The sequence below is a fragment of the Cyprinus carpio genome, chromosome A17 (assembly GCF_018340385.1).
Source record: "Cyprinus carpio isolate SPL01 chromosome A17, ASM1834038v1, whole genome shotgun sequence".
NCBI lineage: Eukaryota > Metazoa > Chordata > Actinopteri > Cypriniformes > Cyprinidae > Cyprinus > Cyprinus carpio.
In genome coordinates, this window is record NC_056588.1 from 19,204,491 (window position 1) to 19,226,559 (window position 22,069).

At 34.9% G+C, this 22,069-nt stretch overlaps 1 protein-coding gene, 1 long non-coding RNA gene and 1 pseudogene across 2 annotated transcripts; all 3 read left to right on the forward strand.

The window, feature by feature from the left end:
- The first annotated feature begins 655 nt into the window (after positions 1-655).
- LOC122148272 lies at positions 656-1,649 on the forward strand. Its single transcript, XR_006162220.1, has 3 exons — positions 656-763; positions 1,033-1,089; positions 1,339-1,649. It is a non-coding gene; the product is annotated as an uncharacterized LOC122148272 (long non-coding RNA).
- Positions 1,650-4,685: 3,036 nt separating this feature from the next.
- Positions 4,686-12,102, forward strand: LOC122148192 (glutaminyl-peptide cyclotransferase-like). Its single transcript, XM_042774339.1, has 7 exons — positions 4,686-5,049; positions 7,972-8,118; positions 8,196-8,477; positions 9,612-9,779; positions 10,541-10,640; positions 11,128-11,244; positions 11,326-12,102. Exons 1-7 carry the CDS (start codon positions 4,954-4,956, stop codon positions 11,499-11,501), a joined length of 1,086 nt encoding a protein of 361 aa, XP_042630273.1. The 5' UTR covers positions 4,686-4,953; the 3' UTR covers positions 11,502-12,102.
- Positions 12,103-14,479: 2,377 nt separating this feature from the next.
- Positions 14,480-22,069, forward strand: part of LOC109077191 — a 66,733-nt pseudogene continuing 59,143 nt past the window's right edge.

Consider the following 22,069-nt stretch of genomic DNA (forward strand, 5'->3'; position numbering starts at 1 on the left):
CATCTCTGCGAAAACTCACGTGACTACAACGCAAACACAGCATCACAGTTCATGCTTCTTCAGTCAGGATGTAGTGATACAAGGTAGTAAGTGGTTATTTATTTTTTCTTTTTAAAGTTTTATTTTTATTAGGGCTGTCAAATGATTAATCACGATTAATCACATCCAAAATAAAAGTTTTGTTTACATCACGTCCTATATGTGTGTATACTGTGTAATATTTATTATGTATATGTAAATACACACACATGCAAACAGAATACATATATTTAAGCAAGAATATGTTACTGTTTATAATAATATTCATATATATTTATATATAATATAAAAGCGATAAGAATATAAAATATATAAATCAGGTCTATAGTGCCACCTGCTGGCGCATGTAAAATATTTTTCTAATATAACGAATTTATGTGTGTGTTATTGAAAAACGAATATATAACATAATAAATATACCCTGTACACATACGTTATAACGAGAAAACAAAAGAAAAAAAATTATAATGCATGGCCGCTTAGGAACTTCCGTATAATAAATATACCCTGTACACATACATATATTATGTAAACAAAACTTTTATTTTGGATGTGATTAATCGTGATTAATCATTTGACAGCCCTACTTTTAATATTTCTATGTTTTGTAGTAAATTACTGAGACACCTGTGAACACTGAGCAGTGGTTGAAGTCCAAGACAGTGAAATCATCTTTATTATACTTCTGACTGAACTAGCAAGGAGCATTAGAGACAATGAGAAAGTAAGTTCAAGTAAAATGTTTGCATTGAATATTTTACAGTGTTATTTTTTGTAGTAACTGCAGGGAATATTAATTGAAGATACCTGGTCAAAAGCAAGCTTTGGATCTACTGAATGTGGATTTTTCAAGCATTTTATTGCAGGTATCATTGTTATTTTTCTGCATAGCGATGACTCGTGAAAAGTGTTTATTAATTTACTTCAATGTATAGTTAACCAGAATTCTGTCTTTTACGTTTTACCAAACCTCTTACTTTTGTTTATCTGCAGAACTCAAAAGAAGATACTTTGAAGAATGCTGGTAATCAAACCCAACAAGTTTGTCAGGTATGGACAGTACGAAGGGGACAAAATGATTTTCATATTTTGGGTTTACTCTCTTTAATTAGCATGCTACACACTAAATATTAATCATGCTGGGCACAGCCTCTTATTGTGCTGTCACTGCAGTTGGTGCTGTAAATAGTCTGTCAAATAACAGGTACATTGCTACAACATACATTTAATGTAGTTCACAATGATGCATTACGTTACACCTTTACTAATAGATACTTGTATATTATTTGCTCTTTACAGGTGCAGAAATAAAAGCTCCCAAACAAAGATGTCACCGGATTAAGATGTGGAAAAACCATAAATCCTGAGTAATTTGAATATGGTCAACAACCGAAGAAAAGTACCCATTGTTTTAGTCAGAAATGATTCATGGTAATAGTAATAGTAAATGATTAGATAAATAAATAAAAAGTACAAAATGGTGTTAATTTTAAAACTCTGTCATTTACTAATGGGTTATTCAAAACACTAAGTTTTGGTGTATCTTTACAATAAGGTATCATTAGTTAACATTAATAAATGTTGAAATTAACATTAAATAACGAGCAATACATTTGTTACAATTTGCATTAATCTTTGATACGGTTAAAAAACAACAACTTTTCTTTGTTAGTTCATGTTGGCTCTGATCCATTAAATAATGTCAACAGGCACAACTTTTGTTCTTAACAATGTATTAGTAAATGTTGAAATTAACTAGGTTAATATATTAACTACAGTTAACTAAGGTTAATGTTAAGTATTTGTCATGTTAGTTCATGTTGGGTAGGTAACTAATGTTACAAATGAAACCTTATTGTAAATTGTGAAGTATCACCTGTGTTTGTTTATACGTGTTAAATTATTTATACATAACTATAAATAAATGTAAGGGTAATTTAGTTAAATGTTATGATTTTTATATTTATATAAACTTTCTGTATAACTTGTTTTTTTTTTGTCTTCTTTTTTGCTGTAATTGCATAGTTTTGTAAATAAATTGTTCTCATGCCAACTTAATCCAGTGAGTTCTTTACTTTTAAATGCATTTATCATAATGACATGAGTTAGGGTTAGCGGTAAGTAAACATTTTGGCAGCGTATCAATTTTAAATGAAAGATTAGTGAACAGTAAAGAAGATATTAAAAATTAATCCGGGCCATGCCCGGGGCGCTGTACACTTCAGTGTCGTGCCGATTCCGGCACGGATGTGGCAGTGTCGGTTTTCAAGATGATAGAATGGAATGTTTCTATAATGGTCACATAAACCAAGAAAAAACGTTCCTAATACATTAAGAAAATTCACATTTCAAACATTTAATGAACATTCACTAATATCATTTTCATAACGTTTTCAAGATGATAGAATGGAATGTTTCTATAACGTTCACATAAACCTAGAAAAAACGTTCCTAATACATTAAAAAAATGCTAATTTTAAAAATTTAAAAAACATTCAGTAATTAAGTTTTCGTTACGTTTTTAAAATGGTAGGACGGAATGTTCCTGTAACGTTCGCAGAAACCCCACAAAAAAATGTTCTCAATACATTAAAAAAACTTGCCGTTCTCAACGTGTACAAAACATTCCGAAATAACATTTTCATAACTTAAGGGAAATGTTAGTAAAACGTTCTGACAACTCATTTTTGTTAGCTGGGTTGTATGTTCGTTTGGCATTTCATTTCTTGTATACCCTTTAAATTCGCTTATTGAAAGAAACGACAGCAGCAGTATGGTGTAACATTTATTTGAAACATGTATTTGGTACTTGCTACCTTATATATTTGCTCTTTCCTTTCATTCTTTTCATGGCTTTGGAAAACTTGTCTCGCATGTTTCTCTGCGTCGCTTTTTGCATAACTCTGGGTCGTCGACACCAAAGGCCCTTTCACACTGCGATTCCGGCAAATACACGGGTAATGTGTCCCGGCATACGATCTGCCTTCAAAACAACCGCTAAAAGAGTCGCGCGATAACGTGCGTCATCTCTACGACACGGCATTAGTAATGGCTTTTGTTCACACAGCGCTCGTTCCAGGACATTTTCGTTCCTGATTTTGTTCGAAATGACGTCATATCAGTTCGATTTCGTTTGAAGTATATCGGGGCCCAAAAGACCATTGAATATTCGATTTGTGACGTGAGGGTCGCAGTTAGATTTACTGATAACAGTTGGGCAACCGTGAAAACCATGAAAATGGGCAACCAGGTTACTAGATTCTTTAACATAGGCCTACTAACAGTCTTAAAAAATAAATAAATAAAAACGCAATGCAGTTTGAAGATAAAATAATAACTTAACTGTAACTTAATATTTATGGTACATTCACTGAAATAAACAACAACAGATTCAAATTCCTTTGTCCTTTCATATTTAGAAATCTATGGTATAAACATATCTTTCTATCTGTCTATCCATCTATCTATCTATCTATCTAGATAGATAGATAGGTAGGTAGATAGGATATATATATATAGTTTTGTTTTTGTTTTTATTTTTCATTTATTTAGAATATGAATGGTACTCATTAGCAGTGGCGCCCCCAGAAAATTTTAATAGGGGTGGCCAGATGAGGCCACAGTAAATCTTGGGATGGCACATCAAAAAATAAATAAATAAATAAAGGGTTTGCAATATTGACAAAAAATGATATCTCTGTGATTTCTGGGATTTTATCGATAACGAAAATTAGACAATATTTTGCTGTGTGTGTTATTGTGCTGATATCTTATTTCTAAGTGTGCTGACAGCTGAGGCTTTTTTTAACCTTTACGCCATTTTTTTCTAAAAGTGTGCACCATCTTTTAAGTCAGACACTTCCATTTGGGCTGTTAACAAGCAAATGCAATCAGTATCAACAAAATTGATCTTTGCAATGCAGAGAAAACAGAAACTGCATCTGAAGTGCCATTTAGATGTTTTTTACACACTGTTTAATGGAGCTCTGAGGGACATGGAATACTTTAACCTGGAGTTACAAATTAATAAATAATGTTTTGATATTTTTAAACATAAAACATTGAAAACTGTGGTTTGAAATTGTTTAAAAAATGAAATGGTACCTTAAATGTGAAATTAAAACCGCCAGTAGGTGGCAGCGAGTCACTTTTAATAAGTGAGTCATTGCGATTGAACCGAATCATTTAAACGATTGATTCATTCAGGAACGAAACCCTATCATGTTGCTCAGAGACGCAAAACAGTGGCTGGGTTTGGAATGATTTTTGTTTTTAGAAATAGAGCGCAAAAAGTGAATATGTTGTCTAAAACGTAAAACTCTTGATATTAACTTCTTGTTTATTGAACTGTTGTATGAAATCAATGTCACATTTTGCAATTATGGAGACTTCTGGAGAAAAAAAGTCACTCTTCGTGTGATAGTAACTATATTAAATGATATATAAATTATATAGATCTAAAATTAATAGATTTAAAATAGATTTAAATTAATAGTAGCCACTGCAAATCATCCTAGGGGTGGCCACAGGGGTGGCCAGAGTTTACCCCTGGCCACCCCTTGGGGGCGCCCCTGCCCATTAGTACATAGAAAGCAACTCGGTATTATCTAAATTCTTTGTTTATTTAAGGACAGGCAAAGAAACTCAGCAGCTGGCTCTTTTTGCCAAATCGAAGTAGATAATCGTGAATATTAATAAGTCTCACTGACTTTGCATGGTAACCTTCCTTGTGCGCCCAGTCTTCTTATGTAGTTAATATCATGATACTTGTTCACAAATCAGTTTGCAAAGCGTCACGGAATGTTATTAATATTCATGAGTTATTCCGTCGCCATAGTAGGATTTGTAAATTGTTTTCTCACATGATCGAGTTGTCTGGAGTCGGGAGACCGTCGTGCGGACGAAACGGAGGAGATGATCGAACGACGCTGGACCACGAGTCTATTGGCTTTGATTGGCATCCTAGCGACACCGACGAGCTGCAACACTGTTCCGTGGCAGGAGGAAAAGGTATCAGCCTTTGCACAGCAGTTTGCATCATTTTAAGCCGTTCCCTTTTAAAAGAACTGGCATAGAGTATCAGCTTCTGAGCAATGTGGTTTGAGAATTTTTCTTATTTTTTTTCTTTTTTTTTTTTGTCGTAAATTCAACATATTTTACTATGCTTCTCATGAAAGGAGAGCGTTTCTTCCTTTAAATGTCTTAAGAATTTAATAGGCAATATTTGTCTATTTTTAATGGATAACATAATACAAATATAATGATTTGAATTCTTTATTTATTCATGCATTCTTTCATTTATTTGATATATGTCCTCATTTTTATTTCAAATTTCCAATTGATGCGTGAAAGTCACTTAAACTGACTGGGGAAAGTAAGCTTAATTTGCTTCATGGCTTTACAAGCATGATCTGGTCACTTACATCTTTAGAATTCCATTCATGTTGCTCAGTTTGTCTCCAATTGTTGCTATAGGAACAGGATCCCCATCACTGATCCACCAGTAGGAGATCTTAATATTTATAGATTTTCTCTCTTTAGAATTAATTCCCTTTGTTTTGTTATGAAAACCTGCATTTTGTGGAAATGTCTTCTCTGTGTTTGTATGATGCTACTTTTTTTGTGATTTTTAGCATGTTATCAGAAAACTGAAAACACTGGATTTGTTTTAAAAAATGTTTTTAACAGGTGGTAGATTATTAAATGTATACAGCAAACTTATAAGTGACATTGTGGAATAGAATCTTTTAGCATTTTATATGTCACCGCCATGTTACTTTGGAGTGTTGTCTTTACCTTGACACATATTTAAAACAAACAACATTTTTTTTTTTTTTCTGATCAAGTCACAATAATGATGATACAAAAAAGATGATGTAATCGTATCTGCCAGATGGCTTCTCTTCTGTGTTGTTCATATCAAGTGGCTTAAACAACACATGTGGAATCAATAATCACAGAAAAAGAAGAATTGGACTAAGCATAAAAGAAAGCAGAAGTAGTTTGATTAGCTGTCTTCTATCCATCTTAAAACTGTTATTCATGAAAGAAAATATAATCGAAAGCTTTTCAGACTTTTCAGATATCCTCTATGAATGTCCGCCAGCTGTGTTTCCCTCTCTTTAATGTCATTTCAGAACCTTCTATTGCCATGTAGTTCGAACACATAATTATCCTCTAGACATATGCAGTGTATAATTTCTCATTCAAACAAGACTGTACTAGTTTGGTTGCAACATTACCATTAAGCAAGAGTATAATCATCATGTTTATCTGACTGTAATAGGAGTCACTGAATTAGAATTGCATGTATTGCAAGTCAGGTATTATCTTAAACTTTGTAAATGGAGTAAGAATAGACTTTTGGATATGATTCATTATGAGTGAAGAACATCACAAATCAGTTTAATTGAGATTTCTCAGCCATCTTAAAGGGGTAGTCAGCCCAAAAATGTAAATGCCCTAATTTACTTAACATATCTTGCCATCCCAGTTGTCAAATTTGATCAGCAGAGCAATGTTATAAGAGTGTTGACTTTGCATTGTTTTATATCACTTCAGTCTGTGAACTAGTAGTGGGGATTTTTTAGCCATTAGGGGTTGGGAACTGAATATGTGAATGAGTCATTGAATGACACACCTGGCTGATTTGTTCGGAACACTAATTCCTCAGGGATGCAGTGGTTTATTCTGGTCTGGAACTATTATGACAAAACAGAAATACCCAAAACAAATGGTCTTTTGTGTATTGTACTTACCTTTATGTTTATTGAAGTGTTATATTGAAGCAATATCAAGCTTACAATCATGCACACAATTATAACTGTAATTACCTGCAGCGAATCAGAGCTGTGTGAAAATTTGGAACAACAGTAGATAAGTTTACAGGCACTCATTTTTGTCAATTCGTACGAATCTAATCCAGTTTCAGATTCAGAAATGTATATTTACATGAACCCTAAACTTTGCAATCCGATTCACATTTTCATTTACATGTGCATTTTTGTAGTCTTAACAAAACTTAAGCACATGCGTAGTGCCCCAGTCACTGCGTTCAGAACTGGTGAAGACTACCACGATAATTCTAGTTGTCATTTTTGCCTTAATTACATACTTTTAAGAAAACATTTGAAATACGTCAGAAAAGTTTTTTTTTCTTTCAAATATCCAGTAAATATTCAGTCTCATCCGCTGGCAAGTTTGTAAGACATAAATAAACCAATGCATTTTCATAAGATCTAATTATAAGAAGGCTCTGGTAAACATGCATCAAGGCATTGTGCATGTGGGCAAGGTATTTTTGAATATGGCTGAGAAGTGAGAAGATACAAATGTTTACATACATATGGTACGTTTACATGAAACAAATGTACTAAGAACAGAAATTTTTTTCTTTTTGAAAAGTTTGTGTTTTCAGGCCCCCAAAATGCTGTTGTCTTATAAATGAACGGCCAAAAAGCATATAAAGTTTTCAGTTGTTTTTAGTAAACAGTGTCATGTAAATATCCCCTCATTTTATTTCCTAAAGGTTTATTTCTACACCACTCCTTTCAATTTGATCAGAATTTTATATAGATTGAGGTCAGTTTTATTGATTGAGGTGTTTACATTAAGGCTTTTCAATCCGATTACTAACAGCAATCAAAGAGACTAACAATTTCTTAGTAGTAAAAGAGAGGGATGATTATAGAATACAGTAAATGCACACAAACATGCTGTATGCAAAAGCAGTGTTGTAGTTGAGACCAGCTCAGTTGAAGGTTGAGTCCTATTTAAGACAAGACATAGATTATGAAAATGTGGATCATATTCTTGGACATGGTCTTGATTTTGTCGTGGCCCCAGGAGTATGTTAACTTGTGACACAAAGTTATGAGTACCCCACTGTGGAATAAATGAATGAATAAAGATTTGTATTCATTTTCACTTCAGCTGAAACATGAAGCAACCACATTGAGCTCCAGTGAACTAAGTAGTGTGGTATCTCGTACCGATCTGGACCGGATGTGGCAGAAGGACCTGAAGCCCATGCTTGTTGTGCGCTATCCTGGTTCAAGTGGAAGCCAACACGTTCAGCAGGTCAGTGTGTGTGTGTGTATGAAAGCTAACTTTTAAATGTCACAGTCTGTTCATTGTCTGAATTTCTCTGTCTTTAGCATATTAAATCAACTCTCGGCTCAATGAACGCGGGGTGGGAAGTGACGGAGGATGCCTTCTATGCTCATACGCCTTACGGCCAGTTTCCTTTTACTAACATAATTGCAACTCTCAACCCTGCGGCCAAACGTCAGTTGGTTCTGGCCTGCCACTTTGACTCCAAATACTACCCTCCACAGTGGGATGGCCGTGAGTTTCTCGGAGCGACGGATTCTGCTGTTCCCTGCTCTATGATTCTGGAACTGGCAAGAGCCCAAGATGATGAACTAAAGACCTTGAAGGTTTGGCAGTGTACACAGGAACTAGGGCTGGGTCATCATGGTTGAAAAACTAGTTAATTAGTAGTTGATTGAGTTTTTTTTTTTTTCACATATTTGTTTTTATTTTGTAATATTTTTAGCAGATGTGCTTTGCTTTAGCTATGTGACTGTTTTCACAGTAATTTTTTGGGGGGAAAGTTTTAATTCATTCCCCTTTAAAGAACTGCCACTACAACCATAACCATGAGCATTATATGTTGCCATGGTGTAAATTAAGGATAAACAGGCTCATTGGAAAAAACATGCCTCTACCCACATGTTCGAAAACTCCAATAACATACTGTACCTAAACGTACTAATGTACAGCAGTTTCCAGCTGAAATGAACACATGTAGCAGTAAACAGCAACAATTTTTATTACTTTTCACATAATTATGATTAGAGAGGCAGATTATTAATTAATAAAGACTTACTTTAATGCTTTATTTGTAAATGAATACATTTTGACATTTGCATCACATAACCAGCTCCATATATATGGCTTTTCTGACATAGTAAACTTGCTCGGTAGCTCACCTGGTACAGCGATGCGGAGCACTCATGTGAGTCATGGTAAAAGATCTCAAAACAAGCTAACATAGTTGCAGCAAATGCGTTTACTTTTGTTAACACTATCAGGTTTAGGTTTAGAGAAGGGTTTATTGTAGGTGGTGCATATTTTTTGCGATAGGGCTTTTTTCTTCAAAAGTAAAAATCTCTTCTGTCATGTTCTGTGTTCATGTAAAGTTGTCAGTATTCTAAATTGTTCTTCCTAAAAGAGCATTTGCAAATAAATAAAGCATTTTGCTCGTCTGGTATAATCAGACGAGCTACTGTTGAAATGTTGATAGCTTAGAGTTATCAGAGATGATGATCAGGGAAGGGAGAAAACAACTGAAAGAGAACTATGCAGGAAGCTTTACTGAACTGAATTGTGGTTTTGTTTATTTTTGTTATACATTTACCAATCCCTCTTTTTAAGTTGGTAGCTGAACTTAAGTTTGTGCCAATCTTGGGATTAATTTTGGGTTTATGTATAAAGTGATATTATTTGTGCTGTATTCTGTAGTGTCACAGGTAGATGGCAGCATGTGTGTGTTTTGCTGTTTCTCACAGGACTCTGGGTCAGATCTGTCTCTGCAGCTCTTCTTCTTTGATGGAGAGGAGGCACTTTACCAGTGGACCTCTGAGGACTCTCTGTACGGCTCCCGTCATTTAGCCCACAAAATGGCGACAACAGCACATCCACCAGAAGCCACCAACACCAGCCAGCTCGACGGCATTGTACAGTTCTCTCACAAACATTGATTAATACATTAACATACAGCCAGACTAATCTAAAAATAACGTACTGCATCATACTTGTTGTTAAAAAATGTCTATTCTTATTAATTTACTCATCGTAAAGTTGTTCCAAATACAGTATGTATACTTACTTTCTTACTTGAGAAACAAAATCAGATATTTTGATATTTAGCCTGTCCCAGGTACTGTTAAAGTGGCCCATATGACTTATGCACTGTTTATAAGATTTCTGGAACTTTTTGCGAGGAACACGCTTATATTTAATTTGTTCTTCACTGATAGGCTTTCCTTCTGCTGTATTTCTCAGATTACATTTGTACTTCCTCATGAGATTTTTCACTAAAGAAAGATTTCTCTTGGTTTCTCCTACACAGCTATCTTCCTGAGATATATTTGGGATATATTTTAGATGCAAAAGCACCATGACTATAGAATTTGAATATAGAACATACAACAGTCCTGAATTATGTTATATATGCAAATGGACAATCACATACACTCAGGAAAAATCTGTCAATGGGGTGGTACCTTGTTTATTAAAAGATACATACTAGTATACTGAAATGTATATATTAGTACTAAAAGCTACCTATTAGTACTTTTTGTAAGGATACTGCCACAGTGACTGCTTTTGTACCTTTTTTCTAAGAGTGTATTGCGAATGTAAGGTTAAAGAGCAAGCAAACATTGACAAAATACAAATCTGGTTAAAGTCTTTCATTCATTCAATTTCTCACCAGGATTTGTTCGTTCTACTGGACTTGATTGGAGGTCCGAATCCTCGCTTCGGTAATCAGTTCTCCAGTACGACGCGATGGCTTTCCAGACTACAAAATATTGGTTAGTATTTTTCTGCTCTGTTTCCTTGTGTCATGTTTTTTCCCTTCTGGTTTCACTTTCAAATAAATTTAGGTGGGTTTTGTTATGGATGACAAAACACTACAGGTCAAATGTTTGTGGAAACTGTGATACACATTCAAACATTTGGAGAAAGAAAGAAAGAAAGAAAGAAAGAAAGAAAGAAAGAAAGGAAGGAAGAAAGAAAGAAAGAAAAGAAAGAAAGGAAGAAAGGAAGAAAGAAAGAAAGAAAGAAAGAAAGAAAGAAAGAAAGAAAGAAAGAAAGAAAGAAAGAAAGAAAGAAAGAAAGAAAGAGAAAAGAATTGTAGATTGCTTTTGCATCTAGACCACTGGGTATCAGTACAAGTTAAAGATGGCTGCCATATTGATCAGCACAACTTAATCAAAAACACTACTGAATACAAAATAATAAATGAAATATTCCAAATGAATTGATGTTGAAAGGAAATCTCTCTTTACTCTTATCTAGAGCGTCGGCTGCATGCTCTCGGTCACCTTAAGAATCACCCTAATGAGGTTCAGTACTTCTGGCCTGGCCTGCATGTGGGTCTAATTCTGGATGACCACGTACCATTTCTCAACCAAGGTAAAAGACCCTCTCTGAGACTTATGAATGTTCATATAAAAAGTATTTAAGACTTACGTATGTATTTCTCCACATTACCAGGGGTCCGGATTCTCCATCTCATTTCGACTCCTTTTCCTGCAGTGTGGCACACCTTTGACGACAACGAGGAGAACCTGGATCGAACCTCCATCAACAATCTCAACAAGATCCTGCAGGTCTTTGTTCTTGAATACCTCAACAAGAAAAGTCCGAGCCCTATCGCTGAAGGCTCCTAATGTTCCCAAAATCTACAATCATTCGTCTGTCTCATTTCTCATACTGACAAGTGCAGGAGATTATGGTTCTTTTGACATTCCCGTTTAGCCAGTTTCAATTTTTTTTTTTTTTTTTTTTTTTTTTTTACAATTTTTATAACACAATCAATTTTTCTCACAACTGGAGCTGCGTACTGTATGTCTGTGGACTGTGGGCCAGGATCAGACTCAGTATATAGGGTTCACTGTGTCAGCAACAGTGTTTTCTTTATATCCTCTGGCTAAACTAAATACTTACAAAATGAATGTTGGTACTCATATCATTTATCTTTTTTTTTTTTGCTTGTTATATAAATAATAGAATTTATAGTAGCCTTAAACTTTGTAGCCTTTTTGACTTTAAATGTAAACTCTATTGTGGATCAGCAAATATATGTGTGAAGAATCATACTGTTTCAGGATGCCTGTGTGATTCTGTAAGCTGCTGCTATTGTCATGTGTTCCTCACTTACCAGTGGGATCTGAAAGCTTTTAATGTAACTTTAAACATGTATCGATTTTAAACAGCTGTTCATAGTGTGAAACAGCTAATAAACAGTTTACAAATCAGTGGTAAAACCAACCTTGGCTTCTGAGTGTTCATTTAGTTATCTAAAACTTTGCTGAATATATGTATTGTTTACTAAATCAAGTTGATTTATGTTCATTTCCATTTTTGATCAATGTTTTAGGTTCTCCATTTGAAAACAGAGACAGGAATGTCTATGTTTGTCCGTATCTTAGACTGCTTGAATCCCCACTGGATCTGTTCCCAGACACAAGAACTACACACCACATAATTATGATACTCTCATGAATTCCAGTGTCAAAGTCCCCAGATTTATTGCAACCTTGCATAGTAATATGGGTTTTCCATGCACTGGATGTAGTTATGGTATTCATTTCGAAAATATAGTCAATGCAGTGTGGTACAATTATCAGTTTACATTGTATAGTACTGTACTACCACAAGTCTATATTGCTGACAATGTTTAGTCCAGAGTTATTTTAGAATTATTCATAGAATATTTATTAATAGTTTTAATTATCTGTACATTTTATCAGGTTTAGTCAATTTTTTTTTGTTTGTTTGTTATTTTTTGTGTGTGTGTGTGTGTGTGTGTGTGTGTGTGTGTGTGTGTGTGTGTGTGTGTGTTATTTCAGTTTTGGTAGTTCTGGTAGTTTTAGTAGCTCTTATTCCAGTTTGTCGCCAAGGCAACATTGCACATTGTTGTTTTAAGTTTTTAAAGCCTAATGTTTCTTTTCATTTCATATATTTTATTATTATTTTATTTCAGCTTTATTTTAATTAACAAAGAATGTTTATGTTAACAGTAGCAACACTAGCTTGGTCAGACATCATAAAACTAGAATAAAAAAGTAACTCTATTCAGCTCTATTGAGGTTGGAAGAGAGCGCTGGTTATTCACTCCCCCCAGTGGCGGCTCCAGGATTTTTTTGTTGGGGGTGCTAAGGATGGGCTTAACAATTCAGAGGGGGTGCTAAAAACTAATTAAATGGAGTGAAAGTAATGTATGTCTATAAGCTTCAGCTTAAATAGCATGCAAATTCAGCCACTCTGTGTTTCTTATATACAGCAGCTTCGAAAAAGGCAAATATATATAAAAAAAAATTCTGTGGTATTAAACTTCTCATATGCCACTGCTATTAGTAATGTAACTTCTAATGCCAAATATGACATTTGCAAATTAATATAATATGAAGGCACATAGAAAAGAGAGAAAGTAGGGATTTTTTTTTTCATTGTTTTATTTTTATTTATTTATTTTACACTATGTATTTAGTTATTTTTTTCTGTCAGTTACTCTCAATGCCAGCTGGCAGGAAAACATGGTAAATTCTAGTTGAAGTGCTGACATTATTTCCACACTATTTAACTAACAATAACTATTTCCACATAGTGGCGTAGCAGACGGGCACGCAGGGCACGCACTGCGGTGGGGCCCTGCAATAACCTCCCCGTGCTGAGATGCGTCGCTGAGATGTGTTGACGATAGCCAGAGATATTGCCAAAAGCATCAAAAATTGGCAATATTAAGAGGACTTAGCATCTCCAATTAATGTAGGCCTGTTACAATCTTCTTATTATTAGGCCTATTATTATTATTAGGTTACTTTTATTATTAAATTACGTGAAATTATTGGCCCGCAAATTATATATTATTACAAAAAAATACCTGTATGTAATTACATTTGTAATTAATTTTTGTTATTACATCAAATTACACTGTTGACCCCACATCTTAACCAACCCTTTAAAACCTAACCATTTAAAAACCTATCCTTAAATTTACCCGAATCCCACCTAAACAGCAGAAAAGGTGTTCTGTAATACAACTTTAACACAATATGTATTGTACCAAACAATTATTATTTTGACATAATCACATAGTAGTCAAAGCCAACTAAAATAGGCCTACTGCAAAGTTGGACTATTTAATACAATGAATAATCTCATTATTAGGAATAAAAAAGACAGTTCCCCCATAAATATTTAAAAGGGTCATATGATGCGATTTCAAATTTTCCTTTCTCTTTGGAGTGTTACAAGCTCTTGGTGAATAAAGAAGATCTGTAAAATTGCAAAGACTAAAGTCTCAAATCCTAAGAGATATTCTTTATCAAAGTTAATATTCGTCCATGCCCCCCTGAAACGGCTCGTTCTAACACGCCCCTACATCTCTACGTCAGTATGTGGGAAGATTTGCATAACACCGTCAAGATGTTCACGCAAAGAAAGAAGGTGTACCTTTTATTCTCGTTGTAGTGTTGTTGCCGCCGCCGCCATGTCATATAGACACTGTGTGTTTTTCTGTGAAAGTGAAACTACTTTGTTTGGCCTTCCAAAAGAGGATGATATCCACTTCGTCATGCCTGGAGCTGATCCGTGCTGGTCGCTGAGGAAATACATCAACTTTGCTCTGTGGATCGCTGGATCAGCTTTCACCTTGAATGAAGCGGAGTCCTGCCCGGGGTCGTCACATGTGGTCGCCGCAAGCACAAGGTACGCTCCTTCGTAGAATCCGCCTCATGCCGCCTGCCTGTGCTCACTCAAGCCGGCCGCGGCTCACTCTAGACGCGGTGTGTGATGCTGTTTCGTTGAGAAAGTGAAAGTTGTCACATCGTTTGGCCTCCAAAGAAGACAAGACTAGAAGTGAGAAGTTATCATGTTTATAATGGCTTTTATGTTTATGTCTCGTCGCTCTGGCCGGACAAGGCATCACAATATGTTAAGAGGTGTAACATTTCCGTCACATGCTTGAGGCATTCGGCCAATCACAACGCGATGGATAGCTGGCCAATCACAGCACACCTCGCTTTTCAGAGCGATGAGTCTTGTAAAAATCGCATTTCAGAAGGCGGGGCATAGAGGAGAAACAATAATGTACAATAGGCCTATGTGGAAAATAAGGTTTTTTTTTTTTTTTTTTTTTTTTTTTTTTACCTTAAACCACATAAACACATTTCATTACACCAAATACACAAAATAATGTTCTTTTTAGCAGCATCATATGACCCCTTTAATAACAAATGTACATTTGTTTGTTTGTTTAATCAGCTGTTCAGATTCTCCCAAATAAATTCCTTTGCTCCGATAATGATGTCATGCGTGTGACTCACGCGTTCCTAATTTGAAAGCTAATGATTAACTGAACGGTTATAAACGCAAACTCTGGAGACAGAGGTAATAACAGTAGGCGGCTCGGCAGCAGCAGAACTCCTCGTTGCTCCTCCTCGTTGGTCTGAGGGGAGGATCACACGCTGAAATTTGATACATGTGCCTAGAGATGAACACTTCTCCTCGTGAGTTTATCCTGATCGCTCAGTCCATGTGAGAAAATCGGCTGTATATGGAGATATCCCGCGAGCCAATTATTTCAGGATTTCTAAAGGACAGACTGAAAGAATTATATTGTTTCACAGTGCCGATCACATGGTGCTTGACGTACTGTATTCTTACTTTATTCTTAATCTCCTTTGAGAATAGCTCTAACCGGTTGGACTGAGGTTTTAAAGCAATGGATCCAGTAACGAGGTGGACACCAAAACAGGTTGTTGACTGGATGAGAGGTGAGAACTTTTTTCTGTATAATATGTATTCTGCTTTGAACATTTTAAATAGGTTATAAATGGTCTCTTTCTGTCTTAGCCAGTGTATCTTGGACGTATGCTTTGTTTATCTGTACTTCTGATGAAACCAGGATTAGTGTGTCAACAATGTTCAAGCACAAACAAAACAAACTTTTATGTTTAAAGAAACTCGTTTATGAAAATAGCATCCCGCTGTTGCTATTGCCCGTTTTTGATTGTTATGCACACATTATGTGGGAGCATTTTACTCCCACGGTTCTTGTGATTGTTTTAAACCGATTTATCAAACCATTCATCGGTTTTCACTTCTAGAAGATAATTATACCCTGCCATCAGAGCAAATGATTGACAAATAAAGGACTATTCTTCAGTGTTGAAGAACTTGTTCATGTGTAGCAGTGAATTACAGTTAAATTGGAATTAAACATTTGTCCAAGTGTGAATGCCAGTCATATTCAAATCGGAACACTGTCTTGTGTGAATTCAAATCGAGTTCTGGCCATGGTATGTGTATAGGTGTCATCAATAGAAGGAAAGATCAATACAGGAATACATAGTGTCAGATGTGAATTGGACCACCTGTCCTTGCATCAGTTAGAGTGAAATTCTATTACGTTTATTATTAATTTATTATTATTATTATTATTATTATTATTAAGCTACTACTATTATTATTATTATTATTATTATTATTATTATTATTATTATGTCTGTTAGGGCCTATTTGGAATCTGTGTGGAATAAAAAAATGGCAAATTGGTGGCAAACTCATTTGTATATTTTCGTACATTCTGCTTATGGCCCATTGAGGGTTATGTTGGGGGTGTTAGAGATGAACCTGTTTTTTGTTTTGCTAAAAAAAAAAAAAAAAAAAAATTCAATGAATCACCACTAACTTTTGCATTTTCCCATGAGATCAGTTCAGAAATATAAAATAGGTGTTTCTCTATGATGTCCTCTTTCAAGGAATAATTATTTTGTTAAAATCAAATAAAACCCTTTTGAATCAGGTTGGTACATGCTTTAAATATGATTCATAGGGAAAAAATATGTAGTTCATTTATTTACTTGATTCATTTGTCCCTAAAGTAATAAAATGTATTTTTAGATTTTTACACATTTATAATTCATGTTATAATTTTTATCTTATATTAATTTAATTTAAGAGACACATTAATTCATCATTAAACTGACTGTACACTTATTGACTCAGAGTGGGGATCCTGGAGTTAGAACTTGCTTAAGGGCACAAAGGTGTCAGTTAATCGAACAACCGTTGCAGGGTTTGAACCAACAACACTCAGTTACCAGACTAAGTCTTTAACTGCAATGCCTTATGACTCTGAATTCAATTTGAATAGCCTTTTAGCACACAGTGCTATGGAAGTGTAAACTGTATTGCTACACTGCAAACATGCAGAAAAAAAGAACAAGAGTTTTCGCTCTCTGTTGAATGAAATGCCCTAAGGCTTTAAAGGTTTATAGTTGTTCGTGTGGAGGCTTTTCTTTACTCTCAGTGCTGCTTTATTTATTTTTTTGGATATCTTTGTGCTCACGAGAGTCAATTGAATTAAATGTATTTTTTCCAGAGAAGACTAGCCTACCTGCCAGGTGTGTTTAATTTATTTTTACTAAGATGCATTATGTACTTTGCCTCATATTGTTAGCTTAAGTTCTTTATCACTTCTCATTTTTTGCTTCTGCTCTTGAAAAATGTTCTAGTTCATTTTTTTTTACAGGTTTTCCAATTCTCACACTTTCTTCCATGTGACCATGCATGAACAGACAGTAAAAGTTGAATGTCAAGTCTTTAAAACTTTTGCTGTTTTGGAGTATATTCATGGAACGTTCTGCAGAAACTGGAGTGAATAATTTCACACTTACAAGTTATGTTTCAGTCCTCCCCTTCTACTCCCACACTTGTTGAAGGACAGCTGGGTGCCTTACATTCTTTTTTTAAAACTTCAGTAGCATCCAAAAAAAAAAAAAAAAAAAAAAAAACTTGAATTCTCAAACTACTGAGATAATTGAGTTACAAAACCTCTAATAACCTAAATGAGACAAAAGCACAATACTATATGAAAATAGTTAGGGATGCACTGATGTATCAGCCAGTAATTGGTATCAGACAGTTTTATAAAAAAAATCTTTTTAAATCAGCTGATAAAAAACTGCTGCTGATCAGGGCCTGTCAGTCAAAAGGGGGAGGAAAAACGTGTCAGACTGCAACACATGTCTGAGGAATATGTCTCTTGTGTAGAACAGGGCTGTCGAAGTTAAAGCGATAATGGCACATTAACACAAACTCATTTAAAATAGTGCTGTTAACATACAAATCATTTGATACAATGCACATATTTACATACATGTTTCACATTGTACATATATTTAAAAACTACCTGCATGTAATTATATCTGTAATAAATTTATGTAATTACATCAGTTTACAACATTGATCCAACACCTACCTTTAATCAACATCTAAACCATACCATGAAACCTCTCTCTAACCTTTCCCATATCCCACCTGAACAGCAGCAAATGTGTGATGATATGCTAAATATAAAAGGAAGAAATCCAATGATGTGACTGTAGAAACTTCTTTAAGTTTCTGAACTTGTGTGTGTTTGTTATTATGTTTATCATGAATGATCTCATTGTCAAAAAAGCTTTTTGTGTGGTAAAATTTAATGGATTTCCAAAGCATGACATCCAATAGATGTGACAGTGATATTTTAAGATATTCTGGGGAAAACAGTGTCATCTTGATCAGCCTGGGGATGGTTGAAATTGTTAACGTTTTTCTTTGCTAAAAGTGTGGTATCAATCACTTGCTACTTTTACACACAAAGTTACAATTCTAATCAAACCCCAAAAGCATATCACGCTACAGTGACTGTTTCAAATATTTCCATATTTGTAAACTTGAATAACAGGAATATCTAAGTTGTAAGTTGGGTATGGCTACCTTTGATGTGGAACCGACATGTTTACCTTTTCCATAGGTTCTGTTAATGATATTAATGCTTTCATCTAATGTTTTTCATCCATGTAACCACAACACCATATGTCAACCCTTAGATCTTGGTATCACCATATGGCGTCTTCATGAGATTCTCGTAAATATTTAATGGATACTCTATGTTGAAGTTTAAATAGAAGAGGTGCCTGGAATTTCCTGTTTTCTTCTTTAATTTCACAGGACTGTATTTTTGTAGTGTGCAGTATTTTACTTTTCTTAAAGATAATGCAAAAACAAATACAGTACAGAATGTTATGGCATTGATTATTTCTCAGATATTTTAATTCCAATACTCTCTTTCCACAAAAGACCTTTGATCCCACTTTGAAAATCCATTGATATTTGCATGAATCCTGGCTCCGTTTATAACAGCACTGAAGTGAAAAGCCTGCTGGCTTTTCACTTCAGAACTGAACAACCCATTGCAAATCTCACAGATCATTGTAGTTTAGTAGTCTCACCATAAGAGGAGTGATCTCTGTAAACACGCAGCTTAACGCAACGGGGGAAATGCAACCTCAGGTAGCACATCCCACACAGTTCACTGCCCCTCCATGGGTGCCTAGCCAGGCAGAAAGCTGGACAGGACATTGTGGGTTCACTGCGGCAAAAGGCTAATCCAAAGGAACAAATGGAATGCCTATTAAATACACAAGATCACCAGTGAACAGGATAGACATTATCTCTGGGCAAAGTCAGATTTTGATGACCATCTTCAGTTCTTGTTTAGAGAGTTCCTTTATTGGGGGAAACTAGGTGTTCATTTAAACTTTAATCAGATTAAAAAAATCTGTTATAACATACTCACTCTCATGGTTTTACAAACCCATAAGACTTTAGTTCATCTTAGAAACACAAGTTATGTTAAAAATATCCTAATTTGAGAGATTTTGGTCCATTCCACCAAAACTTTGGTGCTTGGATGCAAAATTAGATTTTTAATTAACTCATTTTATCATCAACCAGGTTAAAAGCCACTGAAATAATCATGACAAAGTTATTTTTCTTCTTTACTTATAGGTTAAAAAAGTTGGACATATCTTAGCAGTGGTGTACTGTTTGCAAACATCCCATCGCCCCCCTACTGCTGATATGAAAATATAAATATATGTTGTACACTTTTCTCTCATTAACAGAATAAATACACAATAAAAATGACTGTGTTGAAAAAATAGCAGTTAAGAGAGCATCTGACCATAGCGATATTGGATATGCTTGCAGCTTCACAGTATTAAACATAAAAAAAAAATTATTTTATTATTATTACATTTTTTTAATTTTTATTCTATAAAGCAGCTCTCCAGTCTGTTCTTGTTTTTACTTGCATCTGACTTTGACGGACTGAACAGAAGAAATGAATGGGATTTCCACATCAAAGAAGGAAGAGCCATAGAGCCACACCTACCTATCATGTAATCACAATGGACCAATGGTAGTTCAAAGGTGTTTACCAGCTGGAGAAAACATTTAAATTCACTTTGCCAAGCTGTTTTGTACGGTGACAGAGATAGCTCAATGCGCTGCAATATAAGAAAACACACGCAAATTGAAAAAGCACCAGCAAATTAAGAGAACATCTTCGTCAGTTTGGCAACACACGCTCTGCAAATACTCACAATGCGACCAAATACAGAAATGCACTGCAAATACAGAAAATGTGCTGCAAAGACTCGCAACACAACCAAATACTAAAACGCACTCCAAATACTTGCAACACAACCAAATACAGAAATGCACTGCAAAGACTCACAACACAACCAAATACTAAAACGCACTGCAAATACTTGCAACATAATCAATCACAGAAACGCGCTGCAAAGACTCACAACACAGCCAAATACTGAAACGCACTGCAAAGACTCACAACACAACCAAATACAGAAACGTGCAGCAAACGCTTACAACACAAACAAATACAGGAACACATTGCAAATACTCGCAACAAAATCAAACACAGGGATGCTCTGCAAAGACTCACAACACAGCCAAATACAGAAAGCATTGCAAGTAGTTCAGGCCACAACAGAAATGTTACAAACCCCAACAACCCTCACAAAAATCAACCGTTGTTTTACTATAGTAAGTGTAGTTATGATATTTTTTGCCATTTACTTACCATTAGCCTACTTTATTTTTTATTTTTTATTTTTTTGTGTGTGTGATTACCATTTGTGTAACCACACAAATACTATGGTTAAACTGTGGTTAGTGTAATTTGTGATTACCATGGTTTAACCATAGGAACCATGCTTTTATTATTATTCTTTTTAATAGTAAAATCACAGTTCATTTTTGTAAGGGAAGTTGTAAAAGTTAGCCAGCATACATAATGTTTCACAGTTACAGTAACTATGTATTTCGTCAACTTATTTAGGCTAATAATATCGAAAAAAGCTAAAAAATCATATGACCAAGATGTTAAAACAAATAAAAATCTCACCTTCTGAAGTGTGTCCAAGCCAAGTTCATAACTTGTTGCTGTTCCCTTATACATTTCCGATGTGGTCTGTGAGTATTTGCAGGGTGTTTGTGTTGCGAGTCTTTGCAGCACGTTTCTGTATTTGATTGTGTTGCGAGTTTTTGCTGCCGGTTCTTTATTTGGTCGCGTTGTGAGTATTTGCAGAGTGTTGTCAAACTGATGAAGAAGTTTTCTTAATTTTCTGGTGTTTTTCTATTTGCATGTTTTTTTTTGTTTTTTTTTTTCCATTTGCAACACATTGAGCTTTCTCAGCCACTGTAGTTTTGAACTCCTGAAACAATCTCCAAATTAACTTTTTTTTACTAATACATTGCAAAACCCCGTTATAAAAACCCATAGGAAAAGGGAACTCATGGCGAAATAGTCTTCTGGGTCTTGACATCACAATCACACTTTGTGGTGTCATTCATGTCCGTAGCACAAATGGTATGAGCAATAGAAATAGTGTTGCTTATGGTTTCAGTCGTTCCAAAAGCATATATTTATAAATGTTCTATTAATGTATTATAAAATTTATACAAAACAAACAAAGTTCAGCTGACTGCACTGATTGACAGGGCTACTGCAGTTCTCTTCCTCTTGTGTGTTTCCAAAACACAAAAGAATCAGGTCTCCCATTGCACGGTGTAAAGGTCACATTATAATACCCCACATCCAGCACCTGCATTTGGGTAAACAGTGGAAGGGTGTTACTGTGCATGCACAGACAAAGAGCCTGAACTACATCAGGGCATTGTGGGAAATTATTCTCTCACCTTCATGTGGCCACTGCTGTAAAAACATACCTTAATTTACGGAGTCTTTGTTCATTGCATTCTTATATTCATGCAAATGCCTGTATCCTGACAATGTTGAAAAGAAAAAAATGCTTTGTATTTAAACAAATAAAAAGTTGGGTTTTTATTTGGGGAAAATCAATCTACATATTAACAAAAG